The 18558-nt window shown below is 45.5% G+C and overlaps 1 protein-coding gene across 1 annotated transcript in view; it reads left to right on the top strand.

Annotated features, from left to right (window-relative positions):
- znf839 (zinc finger protein 839) overlaps positions 1 to 18314 on the top strand; it is a 61703-nt gene extending 43389 nt beyond the window's left edge. Inside the window, exons 7-10 of the mRNA XM_056295855.1 lie at positions 13658 to 13765; positions 14144 to 14231; positions 15653 to 15779; positions 15927 to 18314. Of these exons, the coding sequence (XP_056151830.1) occupies positions 13658 to 13765; positions 14144 to 14231; positions 15653 to 15779; positions 15927 to 16632 (1029 nt within the window). The 3' untranslated portion in view covers positions 16633 to 18314. The remainder of the gene's footprint in view (positions 1 to 13657; positions 13766 to 14143; positions 14232 to 15652; positions 15780 to 15926) is intronic.
- The last annotated feature ends 244 nt before the right edge of the window (positions 18315 to 18558 follow it).

Here is an 18558-nt window from a genome sequence, read left to right as displayed (position 1 = left end):
CAGGTTAGACACTAAGGAAGGAGAAAAGGACTTGTACCAATTGGCTAGACAGAGGGACCGAGCTGCGAAGGATGTGCAGCAAGTTAGGGCGATCAAGGATAGAGATGGAAATGTGCTGACAAGCGAGGAGAGTGTGCTGAGAAGGTGGAAGGAGTACTTTGAGAGGCTGGTGAATGAAGAAAATGAGAGAGAGAGAAGGTTGGATGATGTAGGGATAGTGAATCAGGAAGTTCAGTGGATTAGCAAGGAGGAAGTGAGGGCAGCTATGAAGAGGATGAAGAGTGGAAAGGCAGTTGATCCTGATGACATACCTGTGGAGGCATGGAGATGTTTAGGAGAGATGGCAGTGGAGTTTTTAACTAGATTGTTTAACACAATCTTGGAAAGTGAGAGGATGCCTGAGGGGTGGAGAAGAAGCATACTGGTACCGATTTTCAAGAACAAGGGTGATGTGCAGAACTGTAACAACTACAGAGATATAAAGTTGATCAGCCACAGCATGAAGATTTGGGAAAGAGTAATAGAAGCTAGGTTAAGAGGAGAGGTGATGATCAGCGAGCAGCAGTATGGGTTTCATGCCATGAAAGAGCACCACAGATGTGCTTTGAGAATGTTGATTGAGAAGTATAGAGAAGGCCAGAAAGAGTTCCATTGTGTCTTTGTAGATTTAGAGAAAGCATACGACAGGGTGCCGAGAGAGGAGGTGTGGTATTGTATGAGGAAGTCGGGAGTTGCAGAGAAGTATGAGGGAGGTGTGACAATGGTGAGGTGTGTGGTTGGAATGACAGATGGGTTCAAGGTGGAGGTGGGATTACATCAAAGATCGGCTCTGAGCCCTTTCTTGTTTGCAATGGTGATGGACAGGTTGACGGACAAGATCAGGCAGGAGTCTCCATGGAAGATGATGTTCGCGGATGACATTGTGATCTGTAGCGAGAGTAGGGAGTAGGGTGCAGGTTGAGGAGAGCCTGGAGAGGTGGAGGTACGCACTGGAGCGAAGAGGAATGAAAGTCATTAGGAGCAAGACGGAATACATATGTGTGAATGAGAGGGAGGACAGTGGAATGGTCAGGATGCAAGGAGTGGAGGTGACGAAGGCATTTGAGTTTAAATACTTGGGGTCAACTGTCCAAAGTAACGGGGAGTGCAGTAGAGAGGTGAAGAAGAGAGTGCAGGCAGGGTGGAGTGGGTGAAGTGTGTCAGGAGTGATGTGTGACAGAAGGGTACCAGTAAGAGTTAAAGGGAAAGTTTACAAGATGGTTGTGAGACCAGCTATGTTATATGGTTTGGAGACAGTGGCACTGACGAAAAGACAGGAGGTGGAGCTGGAGGTGGCAGAGTTGAAGATGATAAGATTTTCACTGGGAGTAACGAAGAAGGACAGGATTAGGAACGATTATATTAGAGGGACCGCTCAGGTTGGACAGTTTGGAGACAAAGCAAGAGAGGCCAGATTGAGATGGCTTGGACATGTGTGGAGGAGAGATGCTGGGTATATTGGGAGAAGGATACTGAATGTGGAGCTGCCAGGGAAGAGGAGAAGAGGAAGGCCAAAGAGGAGGTTTATGGATGTGGTGAGGGAAGACATGCAGGTGGCTGGTGTGACAGAGGAAGACGCAGAAGACAGGAAGAAATGGAAACGGATGATCCGCTGTGGCGACCCCTAACGGGAACAGCCAAAAGTAGTAGTAGAATAAGGCATGAATAATGAATAAGGCTGGTGTAAATGTTAGCTCCAATCACTCTGTCCTGCTGTCAAAACGTTGGCTAACTGTCTCTGTACCAGAGGTTGGCTGGATGAATTGAATAAAATGAGTAGCTTGATAGTTTATTTTTTTTAACATGTCTTGAGGAAATTCCTTATTATCTAGCTTTTTATGATTGATTGAGCCGTTTCATTTTGGTAAATATTGAAGATTATTACCTGCTGATGCCTTTTGGTCTGTACATTGTACCTAGAATTATGAGGAATAGCATATCATTTATTCACAGCCTCCACCCAATTACACTTCAGTGGTCAAATATAGAGGGCTAGACCTGGTAGGCTATTGTCATCCACCTGTACAAAGCTCCTCTGAGATATAGATGGCGGCATGGATGACATTACGGGGGGGGGGGTTGCCCCCCCCCCCAACTCACAAAGAATGATTAACATAATATATGACATAACTTTATTTAAAATACACAAATATTTGCTGTAATTACACCTAGGAGCCGCTGGGGGATATGTAACAATCTCAAGCGAACCATGTTAGCTAGCTATGGGAGGCTAACTGAAAATGTCCAAATGCGTTAACACGTTATTAAGTTATTTTACAAAGAGAACAAAAACCAATAGGGCTGAAGAGAAGGAAAATGAAGAATCATATCAGGGTGATGATGTGTCTCTCACAGAGACAGGCAACATTTCAGAGCAACCTCTGCGAGAAGTGGGCAATGCAAAGATGGAGCCTCCACAGCTTCAGCAGCGAGAAGCAGGCAGTGCCGTGGTGTTACAACCTGCAGCTCGAGATCCTATTCTTGGTCTAGGAAACTGTTTGAATTTCGTGGAGAACGGCCCCTATCAACCTATTCTGTTATTCCCGGCAACAGGAAGGAGAAGATTTGGAAAAGAATGGTACGTTACCAACCCGTGGCTTGAGTACAGCCCCGCCGCTGATCGGCCATTCTGTTACTCATGCTGCGCATTCAGCATTGATGGCCACAGCAAAGAAGAAACGTTTCGAATGGTAGGATTTGGAAATTGGAAGAAGGCATTGAAAAAAATCAGCGACCATCAAAAATGCAATGCACACATTTCTGCAGCTACGAAGCTGACCGCTTACATGAATTCATTAAAAACTGGCAGCGTTGCTTCCCAAATCAGTACAGCAGATAGCAAGCACATGGATGAAAACAGACAGTACCTGAAAAAAGTGTGCGAGTCTTTGCTGTTCTGTTGGCGCGCCGCTATCTGTCTCCGCGGCCATGATGAAGCAGAGGGCTCCTCCAGTTGGGGGAATATTTTAGAGCTGATGAAACTAAGAGCGAGTGACTGTCCTCTCATCCAGCGTTTTTTTTTTTTTTTCAAAAACCGGAAGAGGTCCTACAATTATGTGCACTGCACACACCAGAATTAATTAATCTCCATAATGTGTAACCAGATCAAAAGCAGGCCTGTAGCCAGCCTGGTGAAAGGGGTGGTTCTTTTTTTCTGAAAAAGTTGACCTTTTGATATTTTCTTTTTAATTCGGGGGGGGGCACATTAAGTGGGGGGTTCTGTTGAATTTTTCTGCATGAGTCTGGTGGCTAAATCTGGCATGTTACATTTGATTATAAATGTTCACTAATATGCACTGCCCCTCAATAAATACATCTTACAAATCTCTTTGCCCTTTTGCCACTCCTCTCTTCTCTTGTCTCTCCTCTCTCCTTTATCATTGTTGTTTCTCCCTCTCTTCTGCTGCATGTCAAGTCTGTCTCTTTCCTCTCCATTCACTTTCTCTGTGGCTGTCTCTCGCCTCTCTTCTCTGCTAGTGTCTCTCCTCTCCTGTTCCATATCTGTTAATATCTTCCCTCCTCTCCTCATGCTGCTGTCAATCTCTTCTGGACAGTCTCTCTCTCCTCTAGTTTTTTTTTGTCATCTTTGTCAATGCCTCTCCTCTCTTTTTGCTGTGCATGTATTTGTCTGTCTCTCTCCTCCCTCTATTTTGCTCCTCCTCTCCTTGTATTCTCTGTTGCTGTCTCCCTCCTCTCCTTTCTCCTGGTGTCGCTCCTCTCATGTTTCATGTCTGTTAATGTCTTTCCTTTCCTCCGCTCATGTTGCTGTCTATCTCTCCTGGGCAGTCTCTCTCTCCTCTCCTCTCCTCTAGCTTTTTTTGTGATCTCTGTCAATGCCTCCTGTCTTTTTGCTGTCCATGTATTTGTCTGTCTCTGTTCTACCTCTATTTTGCTCCTCCTCTCCTTGTACTCTCTGTTGATGTCTTTCATCTCCTCTCATCATCCTCACTTGTCTCTCGTCTACTCTCTGTCAATGCCTCTCTTTTTGCTGTCCATGTCTTTGTCTTGACACTTATGGAATGAGAACACTGGTCAGTTCTAATTTCCTTGGGTGCAGTTTGGAGAATGTGTTGACAGCTTCATCCAGGTCCACTGCCATATCATCGTGTGTGTGGATGAGGGCCAGGGATGACAAGCGGTCATTTGTTTGACCGTTCACACTCACAGGAGGTGACTGGCAGAGTACAAGCTATTTTGAGAAGCTTGAAAATGTTTGGGTAGATCAGTGCATCACATTCTTTGATTGCCTCAGCACATGAAGTTGGCCTTTGTTCTGATGACTTGTTTTGCCACTTCAGTTTCCAGCTTTTCAGTTCCTGGTCAATCAGTTCGGTGAAGATAAGTCATCTTGGTAAAGGTGAACTGCTTCAGAGATGTCCACTGCCACATCTGAGTGGCGCTGTTCAGACGGAAGTAGGCCCAGGAGCCTTGATGCTGTTACAGTTAGTGGACTAAATCTGGATTCAAACTCCAAGATTACATGGTCTAGGATGGGTATCGCCAAGAAATTGAAGCTATCCTGTGCTTTTTCGTTAAACAAAACCAGTTGTAAACTGACCTGGGGCCAATATTTCTTAGCTAGCTACCTTATGTAGCTAGCTATGTCCCGCCACAATGTCATAAATGCATTAATTGATTTCATCAACTCAGTCAGAAATCTCCGCTTAGCCGCCATGCTAATTTTTGCAATGTAGAATCCCATTTACTTATGATAAAATGTTAGCGAGCTGAACTGATTTACAAAAAAATCAGTCTACACCAATTTACGTTTGTTACACAGGTAACCAAAAACCAAAATATGTTCACAGCTAACGTTCATAGCTAGCTAGGTAACCAGCATACCTTAGCTATCCCAACTAGCTAACTAGTTAACAAACTTAGCCTGTTTGGCTTTTTTTCCTGAACATCTGTCCAATGTTTTGAGAAAGTGAGGCTGCAGCTTGCTTTCTCTTTCAAGCATCTTGCTCCTTTCGACCCATTTTGAGATTGATTTCAGGACGGTTTACTTTAGCCATCACCAGCCGGTTAGCTGGCTCTGTTACAGTAAAGCTATGCTTGACTTGACACTCCGTTTGATTGAGGAAGGAAGTAGGGCTAGTCCACTCGGAAGAAACTATGCTCTAATGTGGTGCTTTTAACAATGTTAGGGCTTCAGTTTCATTTAGATTATTTTTTTAGATTAGTTTAGAATTGCACATTGTTATTTAAAAAGGGGACACACTTTAAAAAAAGGACTTAAAAAACACCTGAAATTGTGGACCTTTTGCTGTGTGGGGAGGTTCGTTCGAGCTATCCGAACCCCCCCCCCCCCTAGCTACGGGCTTGAAAAGTGACATCACACAACATGTGCGAGATGCGGGCATTTTTGCCGTGATGGCAGATGAAGCGCAGGACGTCAGCCGACATGAGCAGGTAGCAGTTGTACTGAGGTATGTCGACAGCAGTGTTGCCAGATTTGAATAGCCCAATCAGAGCCCAGAACCCGCCCAAAAATAGTGCCCCCCCTTTCCTTTTTTTTTTTACTTCCGTTTAGTAGAAGGTTTTTCTGTCCGTCCAGTATGTAATAATAATTATGTTTATCAGATCCATTTTTATCCGCCCAATCATATAAAAAGTAGCCCAATCTGGCGACAGTGACTTTGCAGTGCATGAATCGTTTGTCGGTTTCTACCGCACAGACAAAACAGATGGTGAAACATTGGCATTGCTCTTGAAAAACACATTAGAGAGCTTTGGTCTCGATTTAGACAATGTGAGGTCCCGGTGCTGTGATGGAGCGGCAACATGCGAGGGGCTTACAGCGGTGTTGCATCCTGTATTCAGAAGCATCACCCTCTTGCCATGTACATCCACTGTCATGCGCATATCTACAGCTCTGCGTTGTTGATGTGTGTTGCAGTGTTCCAGCAGTCAGACACATGTTGACACATGTGTCTTCACTCCACACACCTTTATCGAAGGGTCAGCTAAACGTCGTACCATTTTTGAGTCCATGCAGCGGGGCGGATTTTTTGGCCAAGCTAAAACGTTGAAATCTCTCAGTGACACCAGATGGAGCTGCCGTGCCGATGCACTCAGGGGGATTCTAGATCATTTTGAGGCAATTGTGGACACTTTGAATGACATTTTGGAGAATGACATGTGCGTGAGCAGCCAAGCAAACGCTGATGACAGCAATCACAAGCTTCCACTTTTTGTTCCCATGCCTGTTGATGCAATGAGTTCTCACGCAATGAAATGTGCTCTCAAAAGCACTGCATTCACCAGCCTCAACTCTGCAATTGTTAAGGGCCTGGTGTCTTCCACAGTTGAAACGGTGCAGGCCATGAGAACCAACGATTTTTTTTCGCAGCTGTGGCAGCACACAAGCGAGCTGTGTGCTCAAAACGGCTACCGAGGCCGGCAGCAGCCGTAGAAGAGATCAGCCAACACAACACCCGCGGAACACGAGGAAACTGGACGGGAGCATTACAAAGAAATGCACAACAAAGTCTTGGACAAGACAATAAGTGAAATCAATGACCGATTTACGGAGAACGACATGGACGCTCTGAATGCCATGAAAAGCATCCTGGCCCCCGGTTCTGCTCAAACGGAAATGGGTCATTTGGATTTCATTTGCCGTCGGTATAAATTCTGTGAAGAGGAACTGAAGAGCGAGCTGTCACTGTTTAATAAAATGTGTAAGGGCAGTCACAGCTCTGCGACCAGTTTTGACCAGCGACTGGCATTGTTCAAGGAGACAAATAACGTGGGCAAACTCTTCAAACTGTTTCTGACGGTGCCTTTGAGCAGTGCCTCATGTGAGAGAAGCTTTTCAAGACGTACATGAGAAACACAATGACACAAGAGAGACTCTCTAGCACAGCAGAGCTCTACATTGAGCGGGACATCCCTATCGATTTGGGCACAGTCATCAACCAATTCGATGTTGAGCAGCAGTTCCAGCGGGCGGCGTTTATCTCTTCACCAAGGTAAGACAGTTGTGTTATATTGTTTATTGGGCTTATTGGGTTTATGTGTTTCATTCTTCTTAAGTGCCTCAGTCGATACAATGTTGCACTATTGAGCAGGCCATGCACTTGTCTGCTGCTCTAACGCCACCATGTGGCAACAGAAAATACGGCAGAATTATTTCTTTTACAGATGACATTGGTGGCTCTTAAACTGTATTCAAACCACTTTAAGAGAGTGAAAGTGGGTGTGGTAGCCTACAAAAAAACTTGATTTAAAAAAATTATAGATGTGATCTGCCCTTAGCCATGTTAACATTTGGTTTTTATCGTTGTTCCTGAGTGGCAGTACACGGCTTTATTTGAGTGGTCGTCTCACTGTATGATCTTTTTGATCCCATCCTTAGGCTGAGGATCTGAAAACAACAGGAATAGTGACTTGGGAACTGGACTGACGCAGGAGTAACTTATCCAGCAGAAAAGAGTGAACATTTATTTGATCGTCTAAATCACGAGATGGCGCTGACAACATCTGTACGACCAGCTCTCCAGCGCAACACATATGCTACGTTATATGCGCTGCCTCAAAAAGATTGGCCACATTGCTGCTTTATATTGTATCACAATGGAAGAACTAGATGGCAGGGGGCCATTCGAGATGTTTCAGGTTCTAAACTTTAACTTAGAACTGGGGTGTATAAGGATTTATGTGTGAAACACATAGACATGTCTGTTGTGAAAAGGAACGTGTAGGCTTATGTTTTTTAAAAGCGATCCTCGATTTGCATAATTTTGCAGTAAAGTTTAAAAAACAAAACAAAATGTAAATATGTTTAAGTTTTGTCACTTATTTAAAATAAAAATTTGACATTGAAACTGCATGTTTTGTTTATTGCACACTAGTTGTACTTTTTACATTCATACAATTACGTGATTAAAAAAATCTTTGCCCCCCCCCAATTTTGGGACCCACATGTCGCCCATGGATGGTGGTGTCAGCAACCAGGGCTGGCCCATGCCATTCCTTCACCTGTGGCAAGACACATCAGGCTGCCTCAAAATTTAGATTAGCTACAGGTGTCCAGGAAACAGCGGTCTATTCTGTTGCCTATCAATATGGGGCTCGGCAGTTCGAATCCCCGTGTTACCTCCAGCTTGGCCGGGCATCACTACAGACGCAATTGGCCATGTCTACAGGTGGGAAGCCAGATGTGGGTATGTGTCCTGGTCGCTGCACTGGCACCTCCTCTGGTTGGTCGGTGTGCCTGTTCGGGGAGGAGGGAGAACTGGGGGAAATAGCGTAATCCTCCCACGTTCTACATCCCCCTGGAGAAACACCACTGTCAGGTGAAAAGAAGCAGCTGGTTACTCCACATGTATCGGAGGAGACGTGGTAGTCTGCAGCCCTCCCCAGATCAGAAGAGGTGGTGGAGCAGCGACCAGGACAGCTCGGAAGAGTGGGGTAATTGGAAGAACACAGTTCTCTAGAATGTTATTTGTATGCTGTAGCATTAAGATTTCCCTAGCCAAAACCATTATTCTGTCAAAAGTGCCATCATAAATTGACCTTTTTATTAAGTTTTAAGCCACATTTTTATGTTACATTTTTATGCTGCATGTCAAGGCAGTTTCGTGACAAGGCCACTTTCGTGACAAGGTGACTCCAGGCCTAACCAGGGCTTTTTCCGACACACACAGAGACGCATTCATGTAACGAACACAAGCCGACTCCGCTCCCCTCCCCAAGACGGCGTTGCCAATTATTGCTGCTTCATCAAGTCCGGCCATAGTCGGATCTGACGAGACTGGGGCGTGAACCCCGGTCCCCAGTGGGCAACTGCATCAAAACAAAGCTGATGCTTAGACCGCCTGTTTCTGCTTTTAAATCCTGTCTTAAGACACATTTACAAAGACTTGCCTTATTGCCAGACAGCTAGTCTTGTTTGTTTACATAATACAGCTCTGTTGTGCAACCACCTGATTTTAAGTTTAATAGTTTCACTTATTCTAACTTCTGGATGATTTATTTTTAAGTTTCTTTTATATGGGCTTTTAATTGTGTACTTGTATTTTGCTATTCCTGTGTTTTTTCCTGTGCTGTTCTTGTGATTTTCTTCTATATTTATGATTGTTTTTGTGCCGTCTTTGGAAAGCACTTTGTGCTTCTAATTTGAAAAGTACTATACAAACAAAATTATTGTTGTTGTTATTATTATTGTTGTTATTATTTTTATTATTATTATTATTATTATCACCACCATACAGGGCAGAGACGGTCCCTTTAGGACTGTGGGCGGGGGTTAGCAAGGGGAATTGTGGGTAGACACGAGGTTGAGGTTTGAAGATGATGAACTGTTCACTTAAGAGTTAGTTGGAGGAAATAAACGACCCCACAGTTGTGTGGTCAAAAGGGGGAAGTGGTCTCGTCTCCTTTCTTTCATCCTTCACATTGGTGACCCCGATGTGAGCCATGGAAAACGAAGCTACCAGTGAAGCGGCAGTGGCTAACGCCATCTTGCTCAAACTGCCCGACTTCTGGGAGACAGCTGTTCGAGCGGCTCAGCCAGCATGGGCTCATCGTCAACCCAGCCAAGTGCCAGTTGGGCCTGCCAGCCATTGATTTCCTCGGGCACCGGGTTACAAAGGACAGAGCAACCCTCCTCCCCGACAAGGTGGACGCCATCGCCAGGTTCCCACACCTGAACACGGTGAAGTCCCTGCAGGAGTTCCTGGGCATGGTGAACTTTTATAACTGGCTCATTCCCTGGGCGGCTCATCTCATGCGCCCCCTGTATGAGGCTCTGAAGGGTAAGAACCCCAAGTGCCAAGTGGACTGGTCGGAAGAGAGAAACCGGGCATTTGAGGACATGAAGGCTGCGCTGGCTGATGCCGCCTTGTTGGCACACCCATCACCAACTGCCCCAGTAGCACTCGCCACGGATGCCTCAGATTACACCGTGGGGGCAGTGTATGAGCAGTGGGTGGGCGGAGCCTGGCAGCCACTCGCTTTTTTCAGCCGCCAGCTACGCAGCAGTGAGAGTATAGCACCTTCAACCGGGAGCTTCTTGGCCTGTTTCTCACCATCTGTTGCTTCAGGTTCCTGCTGGAAGGTCGCCGGTTCTCTGTGTTTGTGGACCACAAGCTGCTGACATTCACCATGGTCAAAGCCAACGAGCTGTGGTCTGGGCGCCAGCAGCGCCAGCTCTCTTACATCTTGGAGTGCACCACTGACATCCAGCACATCACCGGCAAGGACTTTGTCGCCGGCTGCCTCTCCTGGGCGATGGTGGGTGCTGTCCACTTTGGACTCGACTACGCAGCCATGGCTGCAGACCAGGCTACTGACACAGAAGTGCAGGCCTACTGGACCGCTGACACCAGGGTGCAGTTGAAGTATGTGGTGTTTGATGACGACGGAGCCACGCTTCTCTGTGATATCTCCATGGGTCATCCCCGGCCCATGGTGCCCACGGGCTGGCAGCAACGGGTTTTCGACACCATCCATGGCCTTTCACACCCAGGCGTGAAGGCGTTAACAAAGTTGGTGGGGGCCAAGTTCGTGTGGCATGGTCTCAGGAAGGACATCAAGGACTGGGCAGGCACCTGGGTGGTATGTCAGCACTCCCAAGGTTCACCGCCACACCAAGGCACCCCTGGCACTGTTCCCAGTGCCTGGGAGGCGTTTCGACCATGTCAATGTGAACCTAGTGGGACCCCTTCCCTCCTCCCGTGGTTTCACTCACCTCCTCACCATGGTGGACAGGACCAGCAGGTGGCCAGAGGCTATTCCGTTGCCAACCACCATGTCTGCCGAGGTGGCTCGAGCGTTCATCGGTCCTGGGTAGCTTGGTTTGGCACGCCATCTGACCTCACTTCTGACCAGGGCCCGTAGTTCACATCCAAGCTCTGGACTGCAGTCGCTGAAAGCCTAGGTTGAAGCTCCACCGCACCATGGCATACAACCCACAGGGCACTGGTTTATGTGAGCAGTTTCATCGTTCTATGAAGGTTGCTCTTCGGGCCAGCCTCACAGACAGCAACTGGGTCGACCGGCTCCTATGGGTCATGTTTGGCCTGCAGACCGCCCCTAACGAAGACCGCCAGTCCTCATCAGCCGAGCTGGTTTACGGCCAGCCGCTGCGGGTCCCGGGGGAATTTCTCTCAGATGGTGTGGCACCCGTGTCTGTTGCCCACCAACGGGCTGTCTTCCAGGATGGCGCCGGCGTTTTCACTTCAGTCCCAACTTCGTGGCAAAGCCTCCCTCAGTCTTGCGTCCCCAAGGACCTGCAGTCAGCTGGGTATTTCTTCATCTGTCACGACGCCCACCGTACCCCCCTACGGTTCCCCTACAATGGCCCCTTCTGTGTCCTGGCGGCGGGGGCTAAGAACTTTGTGGTGGATGTCGGTGGTAAGCAGGAGTGGGTTTCAGTGGACCATCTCAAGCCGGCTAACCTGGACTTGCACGGGCTGGTTCAACTGGCCCAGCCTCCTCGGCGTGGACGCCCCCCTGCCCCTACACCCTTCAAGAAGAGCCGTTTTGGCCGCATTATTCGTCCCCCGCCACGTTGATGTTTTTTTTTTTTTTGATGGTCATGGTGAATTTTGGGAGGACGTGCTTAGTGACCTACTTGCAGGTTAGATATTCACCATGCGGGCCAGAGACAGTCCCTTTAAGACAGAGAGTGAGGGTTAGCAAGGGGAAATGTGGGTAGATACGAGGTTGAGGTTTGAAGATGATGAACTGTTCACTTAGAGTTAGTTGGAGGAAATAAACGACCCCATGGCTGTGTGGTCAAAAGAAGTGGTCTCGTCTCCTTTCTTTCATCCTCCACAGTATAATAATAATAATAATAATAAACTTTATTTTCATAGCACTTTTTAAAACTAGTTATAAAGCGCTTTACACAGAAGTACAAACCCCAATTCCAATGAAATTGGGACGTTGTGTAAAACGTGAATAAAAACAGAATACAGTGATTTGCAAATCCTTTTCCACCTATATTCAGTTGAATACACTACACAGACAAGATATTTAATGTTCAAGCTGATAAACTTTATTGTTTTTTGCAAATATTCCCTCATTGTGAACTTGATGCCTGCAACACGCTCCAAAGAAGCTGGGACAGGGGCATGTTCACCACTGTGTTGCACCACCTTTCCTTTTAACAACACTCAATAAGCGTTTGGGAACTGAGGACACTACTTGTTTAAGCTTTGTAGGTGGAATTCTTTCCCATTCTTGCTTGATGTGCGACTTCAGTTGCTCAACAGTCTGGGTGCTCCGTTGTCGTATTGTGTGCTTCATAATGCGCCACACATGTTCAATGGGAGACAGGTCTGGACTGCAGGCAAGCCAGTCCAGTACCCGCACTCTTCTACTACGAAGCCCCACTGGTGGAACACGTGCAGAATGTGGCTTGGCATTGTCTTGCTGAAATAAGCAGGGACGTCCCTGAAAAAGACGTTGCTTGGATGGCAGCATATGTTGCTCCAAAACCTGTATGTACCTTTCAGCATTAATGGTGCCTTCACAGATGTGCAAGTTACCCATGATGCCATGGGCACTAACACACCCCCATACCATCACAGATGCTGGCTTTTGGACTCTGGGCTGAAAACAATCTGGATGGTCCTTTTCCTCTTTAGCCCGGAGGACACGACGTCCATGATTTCCAAAAACAATGTGAGATGTGGACTCGTCAGACCACAGCACACTTGTCCACTTGGCATCAGTCCATCTCAGATGAGGTCGGGCCAGAGAAGCCGGCGGCATTTCTGGGTGGTGTTGATATCTGGCTTTGGCTTTGCATGGTAGAGTTTTAACTTGCACTTGTAGATGTAGCGACCAACTGTGTTAACTGACGATGGTTTTCCCAAGTGCTCCTGAGCCCACATGGTAATATCCTTTACACAATGATGTCGGTTTTTAATGCAGTGCCGCCTGAGGGGTCGAAGGTCACGGGCATTCAGTGTTGGTTTTGGGCCTTGCCGCTTACATGCAGAGATTTCTCGGGATTCTCTGAATCTTGTGATGATATTATGGACTGGAGATGAGGAAATCCCTAAATTCCTTGCAGTTGTACGTTGAGAAACGTTGTTCTTAAACTGTTGGACTAATTGCTCACACAGTTGTTCACAAAGTGGTGAGCCTCGCCCAATCCTTGCTTGTGAACGACTGAGCCTTTCAGGGATGCTCCTTTTATACCCAATCAAGACACTCACCTGTTTCCAGTTAACCTGGTCACCTGTGGAATGTTCCAGACAGGTGTTTTTTGAGCATTCCTCATCTTTCCCAGTCTTTTGTTGCCCCTGTCCCAGCTTCTTTGGAACGTGCTGCAGGCATCACATTCAAAATGAGGGAATATTTGCAAAAAACAATAAAGTTTATCAGTTTGAACATTAAATATCTTATCTTTGTAGTGTATTCAATTGAATATAGGTGGAAAAGGATTTGCAAATAATTGTATTCTGTTCTTATTCACGTTTTACACATGTCCCAACTTCATTGGAATTGGGGTTTGTAGTTCAGAGTAAAGAATAATAATTATTTGTTCATGTTATACAGTACTGTGTAGTCAGGTTGTTCAGCCTTGTCTACATAGCGTAGTAGAAGTGTTCTATGCTAGCCATCTCCTCTCTCAGGAATTATGTTGTATATATTCCAGGTTGCCAGATCACTGGGGATCTTTGATGAAGTGAATAAGCTGAAAGTGGTTCCTGGTTCTCCTCAGAGCTCAGCCAACATGGCAACCAAGAATGTGCGCTACATGGAGGTAAAATGCTTGACACAGCTGCAAGTGTGTTTTGGTTCTGATAACTAACTTGATCACTGTTGTAAACTGTTCATTACTATTGATTGTTTGGTCGAAGCCGTAAGAACTGTTTTGTCTGTTTGAAATGTAGGGAACAGCGAAAACACTTAGCCTACAAATTAAAACTGCCATTTGTTCTATTAGAAGTGTGTACTCCCTGCTACTCCTTCTCCAACATGGAACAAATAATCTGATGCATACGGAGATGTGTCCCCTGACTTGGATGTGTGGATTTGTTGATCACTTCAGATTATTGGCAGTGGCTTCTCTTTATGTTATATCCTGTTTATTTACATGTTCCAAATAAATCATCATTCATTCCTTCATATCCCTCTCTAGAATTCCAAGATGTTGCCACCGTCAAAGAGGTTTAAGATGGAAAACAGTGTTCCCATCCAGCAGAACGGAATAGAGCCCTCTAACAAAAGTAACTGTGTCATTTCTCACACTGAAGGGAGCTTCTACCACTTCCTGTCCACATGACATACACACCACACCATATTTTAGAGGAGCTGTATAGATGCCACCATATTTCTTTGATCGCTGGGTTATTTCGTTATTTATTTGTTTATTTTTACCTTGGCTTGGGCAGAGAGAAATGTAGGGTCAAAAACTAACTTTTTCTTCCACCAACCACTGTGGCAGGTAGATGAGAAGTTCTACCTGCCACACAGAAGTTTGACTTTACACTACGGAATACCATGTGGAGAACGTTAAAACTATAAACACAGACCCTTTAATAGAATGTCAGTGTCTGGCTTTACTTGTTATATAATAATCATGAGAATGACTTGACGCAGGTTCAAACAACCAGTTGCATTGCTCCTCCTTTTCCGAATCACTGTTTTTCACTGAAGTACCTCTTTTTCTTAAGGTTCTCTGCATCTCTCCAAGCTTCCTTTTCTTCCAAAGGTTGAATTATTCTGAGAAAAGGTTTCCACTTGTGTTCACGCAGGTCGCTTAACGGTTGACTAGAGTGGTAGCTAGACACAATAACAGCTTAGCACTGACTGAAGACAGTGGGCATGAACATTTGCAAGCATTTTTTTAATTAACCCCTTGATAATTGGCCAATACCAACACAGAGGGATGTTTTGGCTGTCAAAATTGCATGACACCTATAGTACTCTGTCACATGTGTGACATTCATATTTGTACCCATATCCAATCACACAAATTTAAGGTGTTTTTAAATTGTTAAAATAATTTTAAAAAAATATGCTGATCTGTGTGGCAGGTAACTTGATCATTTACCCACCACAGCCAACAATTTACCTGCATTTGGCAGGTGTTTATTTCAGACCCTGCGGAGATGGATGGTGATGTTGTAAGATTTTTGACCCTTGGTAGACATTTTTTTCCAATGTGTTTTGCAAATTCAATATGTGTCTTCTACAACCCCGTGATATTTTTTTGGATATCCAAAATGCTCCCATACTGCTGATTTAAGGTTGTTTTTCTTTTAGTGGATACAAAGCTGGGATGTCAGCCAGGCACTTCGCACACACAAACATGTGACTTACTCACGAGAGCAGTTAGCTGAGGAAAATTTGTAGTTGATATTTGGTGATGGCCTTTACATTAGATTTTGTCTTGCTCAGAGTATTTAGAAGTTGAAATAGTATCCCTAAAATGACCCATTTCATGGCTAACACAAACATCAAGGACAATGTAAGCAAAAAGGCGAAGACTAACTGATCTTCCTCAAGTAAAACTAAAGTAAAAGTAAAACTAAAGTAGTCTTGATGTTGATGTAAAACTAGCCTTCATTAACGTGGCTCTTTACCATTCACAAAGGCTTTATTATCGCCTCTTATGTGTTTATCTCTTGTGTCTTTCCCCCCAAAGCTGGAAGTTTAATGATGCAGTCCACTGCTGTGGCTCCTACCCTGAAGTCCTGTTCTGTCTCGGTTTCCCCTCTTGTTGTTCCAGCTGGATCAAGACTGCTTGCCACCACAGCCTCCTCTTCCCCCAGGTAACCTCCTCTTTGTCCAGGCTAAGGCCTCCTCTCCAAGTGAGGTTGGATGCAGAGAATGTGTTAGAAGTTCCTAGTCTGTATTTGTTCTAAAATCAAAATTTATGGGAGTGACACAATTGACCTGTCTTAGTTTTCTGTTTTTAGCTCCTCTGACCTCACCCCCACCAAGACCTCCCAGAACCCTGCTCCCACAACCCCTCCACTATCCACCATGACACCTCTGGAACAGATGCAGGACCAGCTTTCCAATTGCCAAAACCAAACACCATCTAGAGCACCATTTGGAGAAGCGGAATCAATGGAAACCAGTGCTATGGAAGACTCACCCCAGACTAGGCAGGGAGGCACCATACAACTCCTTGGTGCAGCGGACCAAGTACTGAGCACAAGGGATATTGCAGCCCAGATGAAAGAACTTGAGAAGGCTTTGGGTTCAAGTCCAGAGCTTTTAGCAGGGAAAGAAGAGCCTGAAGGAGGCACTGTAGCATCAACACAGGAGGAGCAGGCTCTACCACCAGCTCCTCAGTCTACAGCCCCCATCACCACCACCACCAGCCATACACAACCAACCTCCTGTCTACCCCAACAGAATGTAACTTTCCAACCCCCAACTATCAGTACAGAGGCCTCAAATTCCAAACAGCTCCAGGAGGGCCAGGAGATCTACATTCAGACTGAGGGCCTGACCCTGCAGCAGGTTGATGGGACAGAAGGTTCTGATCGGGTTGTGATCGTAAATGGGCCTGATGGGACCACCATGCACATCCGAACCCCAGAGGGTGTTCCGCTAGAGGCTGTACATGCTCTACTTGGGATTGAGGCTTCAGAGGGCAGTAGAGCTCTACAGTGATCTGTCTGCACAATGTATATACTGAAGTATATACAAAAAGTGTAGTCAGTAGACACAGAAAATGGCTGATAAAATGTTATCTTGGGCTTATTTGTTTCTAATGGAGACTAAAGGCAAGAACACACACAGATGCCAGTCGTTGCACGTCAAGAACAACGCTCCTCTTCTCTTCAGTATACAATCCCCACTCTGGTGGCATCTAGCCTGCTGTCAGCACATCTACTTAATGTGACCACAACTGCTGAGAACACTTCTATTCTCCAGCATCGACGCTAAAGACTTATATTTGCCCATTGTCAAGCAGTGCTATCAACATTGCTTTACATGTTTGAAGCGGGTGGGCTGGCACTTGGTGTTTGGGTTAGGGTTACACATAGCCTGTTATGCACATCATGTGACTCAGTGCTCTGTTTCTATGCTGGTGTTTTTTTGCCTTGAGGCACAGTGCCCACCGGAAAAAACTGACGCAGGTCTCAGAATGACAATGGTTTTCCACGATTACCATCAGGATTTGGTCACTTTACTCAGGCTCCCATTAGAACAGGATCTGGTTTTCAGAGGATTGGGATTAGATTGTAAAATTCTGGTGTGACTAAATCTCAATCTGTGCATCAAGGATATTACCTGAGTCTTGAGGGGAATCCTAACTTGTTTTGTTGCATCCTTCCTTTCCCTTTCTCTGGCCTGTCATCAAGTAAAAGCCTGTACGGAGGCTCATCCCCAGCGAACAAGTCAGAAGCAGTTTAATTCAGTTGAGGATACACATTTACACTGTTGTCTCTTCCACAAGCCCTTAAATGAACTGAACCGGTCCTTCAGACTACCTTTAGGAAGTGGAACATGTTGCCTTAAACATGGACGGATTGATGGACAACAATGAAGGAGGGTTAATGAAGTGATCCTGTCGTATTTCACCACCCCCTCACCTGCCTTCTGACATGGATTCTGAACCTGGTTTGGTTGTGGAAGCTCAATGGTTTAGCAGAAACCATGGATGTTAGATGAGGTTAGAGGTTAAAGGTCAAGTTTGCTGGCCCCATTCCTTATCTCAGTCTGTTTATATCTCACGAAAGTTAGCGGAAAAGGAGTGAACATAAAGTATCTGTCTTTCAATACATCACGGTCCTCCCCAGTGGTCAGAAGCTTCCCAACGTCATCCTACAGCATGAGCTGGAAGCCTCGTCCTATGTATCATGTCAGCGTGGTGGAGTAGAGGTACACACTTTTAGGGTTACAAGGGTAGGGAACTCCAACACATACCCAACTTCCCGTTATGCTGTTGATTGTCTTGGTGTTTTCTAAGGTTACCCCAGTATTTGTACATTTGTAAACATTCTTTTTCAGTACGTTTTCATATTTCAGTAGAAGTAGCCCTTCCTTTCAGAGGTAAAATGTGTGTAGTTGGTTGTTATGTTTATATGTAGATAAATTAAAGTTTAAACGTTGCACTATTTTATTACTTTTTATATAAAAAAAACTGCATAACATTTTCCAAGCGAAAGCTAGGTTTGTACTACCGCGGGAGATTTATGCAAGAATGGGAAATTTAAAAAAAAAAAAAACCAAACCTGGAAGAAATGATTTTATTTGTGATTGCTGATTACAAAATGTAGTGAAGCTGTTTTTAACTGCTCTGTCCAGTTTAAATCCAGTTCCTCCAATAAAATGCAGTGAAAGACTGATGGTGTGTTGATGGCAGCATGTGTACGTGGGGGAGGTAGTGTGTTGATGGCAGCATGTGTACATGGGAGAGGTAGTGTGTTGATGGCAGCATGTGTGTGTGGGAGAGGTAGTGTGTTGATGGCAGCATGTGTACGTGGGAGAGGTAGTGTGTTGATGGCAGCATGTGTACATGGGAGAGGTAGTGTGTTGATGGCAGCATGTGTACATGGGAGAGGTAGTGTGTTGATGGCAGCATGTGTACAT

The sequence above is a fragment of the Lampris incognitus genome, chromosome 16, assembly GCF_029633865.1.
Source record: "Lampris incognitus isolate fLamInc1 chromosome 16, fLamInc1.hap2, whole genome shotgun sequence".
In the NCBI taxonomy this organism is placed as follows: Eukaryota; Metazoa; Chordata; class Actinopteri; order Lampriformes; family Lampridae; genus Lampris; species Lampris incognitus.
The sequence above is the reverse complement of the archived record's forward strand: the minus strand, read 5'-3'. Positions and strand labels throughout refer to the sequence as shown.